This window comes from Echinops telfairi, unplaced genomic scaffold (assembly GCF_000313985.2).
Source record: "Echinops telfairi isolate 266 unplaced genomic scaffold, ASM31398v2 ScPeMD7_3533;HRSCAF=4204_1, whole genome shotgun sequence".
NCBI classification, from domain to species: Eukaryota; Metazoa; Chordata; class Mammalia; order Afrosoricida; family Tenrecidae; genus Echinops; species Echinops telfairi.
This window is the reverse complement of record NW_022107432.1, coordinates 15,247,868-15,256,710: the sequence shown is the minus strand read 5'-3', so window position 1 is coordinate 15,256,710 and position 8,843 is coordinate 15,247,868. Positions and strand designations below refer to the sequence as shown.

The 8,843-nt window shown below is 35.0% G+C and overlaps 1 protein-coding gene across 1 annotated transcript in view; it reads left to right on the top strand.

The window, feature by feature from the left end:
* The window catches only part of TFAP2D (transcription factor AP-2 delta), a 66,953-nt gene that overhangs the window by 41,597 nt on the left and 16,513 nt on the right, over positions 1-8,843 (top strand). Inside the window, exon 7 of the mRNA XM_004696362.2 lies at positions 5,642-5,755. Within this exon, the coding sequence (XP_004696419.1) occupies positions 5,642-5,755 (114 nt within the window). The remainder of the gene's footprint in view (positions 1-5,641; positions 5,756-8,843) is intronic.

Below are 8,843 nucleotides of genomic sequence, written 5' to 3'. Positions count from 1 at the left end.
ATGTTTTAAAAGTATCTAATGACTTTACAATATCCCCATTCAAACAAACTGACTCAAAATGATACGATAAAAATAGGTGATTGCTTCTTCCATCAACTTAGTACATAGGTGTTTTTACAAGTTAAATGAGTAATATGGAATACCTGTAGTGCAAAAGGCTTGCCCAAGACACTTCGCTCCCGTTGTTCGGGTTTGAGTTGCTGAGGCCATTACTGTCCGGGTCCAGGATGGCACTTCCTTGAACTTCTCATCTCACCCGAAGAAGACAGAGAGTAAAGGTGGCCAAGGGAGAGTGGAGAGACGAAGCAAGGAGAGAAGAAGGAGATGGAGAGCAGGATCAGAGAATGAAGATCAGGAGACAGAAAAAGAAAATTAAAATGCAGGCAAAAAATGTAGACTTATAGTTCAGGGATGCATTTTCATGCTGGAGAAACTCCTGAAAGCTTGCTGGTGGAAGACCTAAACCTGGACCTTTTTATCTAGTTTATCTCATGGGGGCCTTTCTTGCTACTTGGGCCCCTATTCTTCTCCTCTTCAAACATTTTTTGACACAGAGAGCTCTTCATTGGGCATCATTTAGTTTCTCCAGAGGAAATAAAATTACATGTAGCTGGTTAGTTTGAATTTTAATATAACTTCCAGAGAAAACTAAAGACTTGTTCCAGCTCAAGAGAAATAGAAAGTAGATGTTACATAGTATCTGGGGGTTGTTTATAAATCATGAATCAATCTAGTTGGCAGGATCAAGTCCACTTTCCGAATGTGCACACCTATGATGCCTCTGAATATCATTTTTATCTGAGGGAAAAACCCTTCATATACATTTTTTTTGACCTTGAAGTAACGTGATTGTGGCATCCACATGTCATCTCTTAATGCTTAGAAAACCTACTTTCCCCACCTGCTTGAGTGGTTCACCTACTGCCACCTGTAAACATGCAGGTTTCCAGGCTCAAGTTTCCATTTTCTTGGAGGCTCTGAATTAGACACATTTTCTTTTCTTTTTTTAAATTTGGGAGTCTGAGTGCCTTCACAGTGATAGAAGTATATTCTACTAGAAATTGAGAGAAGGAAGAAGTAGTCCCATTGATTGGGCAAAACTTTGCTGAGATATCTGTCTTGGAGTAGTCAGTTCTACCAGCGAGTGGCATTGTCCTTTTAACTGGGATCGTCTAAGTAATGCATATTATTTTGGGTCACATTTTGAATTTTTATTTTATTAAATATTGCAAGAATATATATATCTTTCCTTTGGTACTTTGTCCATAGCTGGAAATTTGCAGGCCATTAAATGTCAATCAAAGGAGCCCTGGTGGCTTAATGGATTAAGTGTTGGGATGCTAACTACAAGGGCAACTGTTTGCACCCAACAGTTTACAATTTCCCCCCTAAAAGGGCATTTAATTAATTTTCTTTGATTAATAGAGAAATGAAGGATGTTGCATGGATATTTATTATATTTCAGTTATAGCTCAGTTTGTTCATTAGATTAGGACAATTGTGCCCCAAACATATAAATCTAAAATTCTTTTGATGACAGATTCAATTACTAATCTGCACTGGAAGATTGGAATATATATATATATTAAAACATGTATTCCTATTACATATATATACATTCAGAGAGAGTTCTTTTTCACCTCCATGAATAACAGATTTACTTGTATCTAATTATCTTGACAACTATACAATTGTATAAAGGACCCATTGATAAATATGGTAAGTTTCCCAATTCCTCCTTGTTTTTAGTGTTTTGATGATTAAACAAGTATTTTGATTAATTTGGACAATTATTTAGGAAGAGGGATAGAAACTGATTTAGACAATGTTTGAATTTTAAAAATGTACACGACAAAATTTCATTGATTTATGGAAAATTGTCTTCATTGAATTAAAATTAGGTATGCTTAGTAGTTAGTTGGGATTTGGGTAATGCACAATAGTTAACAACTTTAAATGAATTTTCATTAAGTGCTCTGATAGTATTTATCATCAGAAGAGATGTAGAACCCTACATTCAGCCGTAAACTGAAAACAGTTGTGCCCTCGAGGACAATGACGTAAGTGATAAAGTTAGAATGCATGACTCATCAAGGATCATATTGAGTTATATAATTCATAATATGAAATTTTGAGAAATAAAAATGTTTCTTATTGTAGTTTTACAAATAAAATTCTAAGCAATAAATCTAGTCATAAAAATAATACTTCTTTGTCATAATGTCTCATTGCCTAAGGGGATTGTTATGTGTTTTTGAGTCTGATCAGTGAATTAAGCAGCAAAATTAGCTGATCCCAAGGGCTCAAAAGAAAGTAAATGTCTAGAATAGAATGATGGCAATATATGTACAAATATGCCTGAAACAATTGATATATGTATTTTAACAAGAGTTATAAGAGCCCCCAATAAAATGATCCAAAAAAAGGAAGCAAAATTAAATAACAAAGAATGTGAATTCCTTTTCTTGTCTTGATATAGATTCATAAGTTAATTGAATTGCTTAACATCAGTTAAGCTTTCACTTAAACTGTCTTTTTCTCATTTCTTTTTCAACTTTAGGCTTATTGTGACTTGCTATATGGTCAAATTATAAATTAGTTTATCAATTATCCAAATGGATATATCATACAAATGGACAATAACGAAAGCAATGATCTTATTTTTATTTAAAAATTTTAATATGTAGAAATGAAAAGACTCCTTCTTTATAAGTAAAAGAATCTTTCCCCCTAATACAGGCTCATAGTGGTGGATTTGATCATTTACATGCTAACCTGAAGAATGATAGCATGAGACTCCATTTAAAATTGTAGTTAGGTTTTTCCTTAAAAAAAATAAAGACAATAATATCTAACTAAATGAAATATTGCAAAGCACCTATGAGAGATGACAATAGCCCCAAATAATAATGTCAAATACTTAATATAAATTGCTATCCTATCTGTGAAATAAAGGTGATGCAACCACAAGTCACTCAACTGTGTCTAGTTCTGAACAGAAAAAAGTGAGGGAGTTAAATTCATTACCACAATCAATTTAAGAACACTTTCTTCCTTCTTGTTCCCAATGCTGTTGATGCCCTATCTACCCCAACTTCCCCTTTTGAGCCTCCAGGTAATTATTAATCCAACTACTGTCTTCATAGAGGTACGCATCCTGACATCCCTACACAGAAAAAAACTATACAAAACAAAGACAAAAAAAGAAAGAGAGAACACCTCAACAATGACCAAATAAAACAGAGAAAAACCTCAATAGAAAAGAAACCAGAAAATATTAACTAACTAAATAAATAAATTCAAAATGGGTCAAAAAGGAGGTCTAAACACAAGAGTGTTACATTTTAGTCCAACTACAACTGATAAAATCCACTTTACAAGTGCTCTTTGATATTAAAGTTATTCATATGACTTGAGTCTGGTCCGTGGGAATTCATGGGAGACTCAGTCCACATAGGAACCCTGGGTTTCCACGATCATCTATTATGATCTTCAAACTGGTGTTTAGAACTTGGGCTCTGACACCATTCCATCCTCCAGGTTTGGATTTTATGATTTACAATCCTTATTTCACATGGGCTGGTGTGCTTCTTCTGTGTAGACTTAGCTTCCTCCTCTCTTAGACAGAACAAATATTCTCAATGAAAGTATACACATGCAGTTCTTAAATGCATGCTTTGGGGTAGGTCCTTTTTCTTGAAGACTACCCAAATTTTAGTCAGGTAGGCGGAGGAGTCTCTCTTATTTAGAACAGATCCGGACTTGGTTTTCCCTCCTTCCATGACATTTTCACCTGCTTTCTGTTTACATGAAAACAAATTCTGTGAAAAAACACAATACACATTTTTGAACCTCGCCAATAAATCAGAAGTTCATTGTTCTTAAAAAAAAAAAAAAGCCGACAAATGATTTTGACGGAATTTAGTAAACCCTGGATACCTTGTAATAAAAAAAGGCCCCATTGAATTCGACTTCTTTTTCCCTGGACTTTGACTACTTTGTAATCATAGTCAGGGCTATAGTAATTACATTTTGTGATTGGCTGCTCATTTTAAATTCAGCTAAAACATCTAGTCATTATCATGCACATCTAATTCCTATGATATTATTCTTTTTTCTTAGATTTGTACTGTAAATTGGGCGAAGACCAGCAAAGCATAGCAGTTTTCCACATGTATCTTGTTTCATCATCGTAATGCCCAATGTAACAGCACTTATCGCATTCCCGCTCTCTGTTTTCCATTTCTACTCCTTCTTAGTCCCTACCTCTTTGTGCCTTCTGTATTTTGTCACGAGGCAAATACTGCCCTTTTGATCTCAAATGGTTGATTTTAGTAAGGTGTTATATTGTTCACTTTATAGACCTGTCCACTGCGGCTTAAAAAAAAATGAGCCAAGGGGTGAGTACAGTTTGAGACATGAAGGGTGGCTAGAGGATATAGCCCCCAGGCTTCCATCAGTCTCTGTTCAGCCAGTAATCCTGGTCTTTTTTAAATAGCGTTATTCCTCGAATACATTGTGACCTCACTTTAGGTGACTGGTCCTTGGTAGATCCTTAGTTCACTCTAGCTACTGCATTCATGTAGTGTTTCTTGTTTGCAATAAATTTTGCATAAACAATACAATGACATTGATTACATTCTTTATGTTGATCTCATTGTGTTTTTCTATATTATTCCAATGCTATTAACAAAAAGTCCTTGTCCCCGAAGTGCTTCTTCTAAACTTTAAAGATATTATCAGTTTGAACCTACATAGATTAGTCTTTGGAGAGCACAAAGCTAAACTCTTTAGTTCACAGCAACTTTTGGGGAAAAAATTGGTTTTAGGTTTAAAGATTATCTTAGCACAATACTTTTGGGTATTCATTTAGCCTTGAAAAACAACAACTTTTTTTCCTGTATGTCCTGCAACTTTTGTAGTATATCATTTAGCTTTTTCTAGATTTTGGCTATAGGTAAGAAGGATCACATGTGCTTAATTTTTGCCCAATATATACAGTAATGCTGTAATTAAAACTGTAACTAATGATCATAAATCATGATCATTGAAAACAAGAAAGGGTTTAGGGAAACTGTTTTGAGGGTACATTTCTTGCAAGGCACCAGCTTATATGGAACCTTCAAGGGGTGGGTGAGTGGACTAAATAATAGATAAATGACGATCTGCTTCAAATGCGAAAGAAAAAGAAAAATTCCACCGGTGTATGAGTTCTAATGCTACATTGAACAAAAGGAGCTTCCAGTGTTTATCTGAGTCATGGCTCTGAAGCCAGCTTATAACATTAACTACTAACATTATTTATAGATATGATACTCCTTTATATACAAGCAATTCCTAAGATTGGTCTTTTAGTGTAACGATTCCCTTACCTGGAACTTAACCTTTCAATATTTGTCTTAAAAACAAACATTGCTATTGTCAGTGTCCACTGACTGGTATTTGTTTTCAAGCCTTATGATCTTTCTAGAGAACTTGAAAGCTAAGTTGCTATTGTGAACCTTATTGGTAAGTTGTGAATGGAACTATGGAGGTCGGCTTCTGAAATTATATCTAGTCATCTTGTAAAAGGGAGAACACACTTTTGGTTCATGAAATGTAACTCCCATTGCAGTGGTTCAATTTCATTCTTTTATTTTAGACAAATTTGTAAAGAATTCCAAGACCTCTTAAGCCAAGATCGATCTCCGCTGGGATCCTCCAGACCCACTCCAATTCTCGACCTTGACATCCAGAGACACTTAACACATTTCAGGTATGATTGGTTCTCTTGTAAACTGTCTGACGAATCCAGGAGTTTGTGTATGCCTGCTGAAGTCCAATTTAGAGACAGTCCTCCAACTCACACAGTGACGGAACTTTTTGAAATGGCATGTATCTAATATAAAACTGAACAATTAATATAGAGATCATTGTAGGTTAGAAAATTAAAATATTTAGATGGTTATTAAGGAATTGTGACTTAATAAAAATGAACTCTTATTATTTCAATTAATCTTAGCACCGTTGGATAAGGATCCAAAAATTCTTGGACTAAGTAATTTCTTATTTGGGGGTGGTAAAACTGTTGAAAGGACAGATGATATGACAGAAATTAATGGGGCGCCATAGACTGATTTTCCAGAAGTATGTTGAAATTGTCACTCATTTAGAAGCTGTAAATGGGCTTGGCTTCTAACATAAGTTTCTTAAATTAGACCACCACCATATATTTCAAAGAGCCTCAACAAATACAAAACAAACAGGTTGCTTTTCTGTGAAGTTGATTCTGTCTCATGAAGTCCCTGCAGGACACAGGAGAGTTCCCCTACAGCATGGCCGCATCTGTAAGCTTTTTGTTTTCAGTTGTATTGGCACATAATCCACACATTAACAATTCAATAGTTCAATCATATCAAGAAGAATTGTACAATAATTAGTATAATCAATTTAAAAACATTTTCTCTCGTGTTGTTGATGGGTTTTTTGGGTAATCTTTATAAGAGCCGATTGACTCTTCTTTGTCCTGTGCAGTCAATGATGAGCCTGAAAGGCCCAACTTTGGCTAACTGCTACACACATCACCGCTCTGCCACCTAGCTCCTTCTGAAAAGCGGAGAATGTATTATGAAATGCAGAGTATGAATTCCGCTTTGGGAGAAAATAGAATGTTAGGTTTTTGCTCTCTGATAATTGATACCTTAGTTGTAACATGGCTATTTCTTGCCTACTCATGCCTCTGAGGCCGGCTTTACAGTTCTAAAAGCCTAATGCCTACATGATATTTTTTCATCAGTATAGCAATATTTTTTTTCCTCTTTCAACTACAATTATTTTGTGTTTCAAAATGCAAAATAAAGACTAATGTACATTAAATTAAAAATGCTTTAATTCCTCTCAGTGACTTTCAGATTTTCGTGTTACTAAGATAATGAATATTTAAATTAATTGGAATCTTGTTTGTAAAATCAGAGATGTGTAAGGAATGTTTTACTTTCTAGTGTGCCACAAAGTTATTCCAGAGTTATTGGACACATCTTTGGTGGCCAAATTTAAGATTTATTTTCCAGAAATTCATAAAAGAAAGGATATCTTTTTAAAAGATGTTACTCTTACCATTCAATTGAATTAGTAAAGGCAAGAACATGAAAAAACGGTAGCAAGTAATTATAATGGCCAGAAGTTAAAAGCAAAAAGCTTTGGAGTCAATAAAAATATTTTCAAATTACGTCTTTATATTTGCAAGCTAAGTTGTTCAAATGCATGCAGTTTTTCCAGGAAGCCAAGTTCTTAGATGGCACAAATGGATTGTGAGAGACTATGAACCAAAGATTGGCAATTCAAATCCACCCAGCAGTCCCATGGAAGACAGACCTGACAATCTACTTCCATAAAGATTCTAAAAGTAACCAAACCCATGGCCACCCAGTCAATTTGGCCCCATGGCAGCTCCCTAAGACAGAGAAGAACTGCTTCCTTAACCAAGGTTTCTGAAACTATAAATCTTTAAGGGAGCAAACTGTCGCATCTTTCTCCCAAGGAGAAAGATAGGCTTGAAACACTAATCTTTCAGTGAGTCGTGGAACTTTTAATCACTGTCTACCTGGGTTTATGATTTTCATAGAAGTTCAATTTAGAATTCAGTCATTTTTGCATGGATTCCATTCAGATCATAACGAGGTCCTTTATGATCTAAAGTTGCTCTGCAGGGAGATTGCTGTTAAAATTACAGAGAATTGAGACTCTTTTGTCATATCTAAGGGGCTCTGGTAGCACAACAGTTCAGTGCTCAACTTTTAAGACAAAATATTGGCAATTCTAGTTCTCCCAGTGACTCTACAGGAGACAATAATTGTTTATCTGCTCCCGTAAGGATTACAGCCTGGGAAACCCGGTAGGACAGTTCTGTTCTGTCACCTCGGTTCACTATGAGTTGAAAATTACCTCAACTGGTATCATGCCAACTGAATTATTTCCATAGAAGCTACAGCCATCATCAGAAAATGAGTTGCCCTTTTACAGACTCAAAACAAAATACAGGATCAATTTTTAAAAGCAGAATTAGCCACTGCAGGAAATAAATAGGCAAACCTTTTGTTTGCTAAGCATAGGCACAATCTGAGAATTTGTCTAAGCTGTCACTGCAATGTCCTTGGACACGAAAGAAAACTTCCACTTCTAAACTTGAGCTAATGGTTTAGGGTATGGGCTTGATTCATTCTTCTTTATGTCAGAAGGTAGTATATGTTAATAAACAAGTCTAGTGTTTCCAAGAAAGGAATTAAAAACAAAAACCGAACTCATGGTCATCTGGATGTCTCCAACGTTTAGAGAGTGACTCATATAAAGGAAATTGCTCCCTCCCAGAAAGCTATTACACAAGATTACATTTTGAGTATAAAAGATTCAAGATTGTATGGTTGATAATTGAAGCACACAACCATAACTTAAAAGGCTCTTAGTCTACATGTATATTCATTTGTAGATGCTGTTGTGTGCCATCTACTCAATTGTTTAGATTGACCCCAAGGGACAAAATAGAACTGCCCTTAGGGATTTTTTGGTTATTATGGTATCATCTATAAAATCTTGAATATTACTATTCCATGTTGTTTTTAGTATCAGAAAGATATGAGTTTCCGTTTTGTTTTTTTTAAGGTCTATCAACGTTTTTGTTGGTTTTGACTTAACTATATTGCAAATTATTTATTAAACGGACATCTGATTTCATGGTGGAAAGTAGGAGAATGATAGAAATAACTTAGTCCAACTCTACCTTGATCAAACTTCTTGTACTCATTCTTTAAACAAAAGATATATGATTGACATTTCCCAATAAAAGCAGAATCAAAAACTCCTGATAA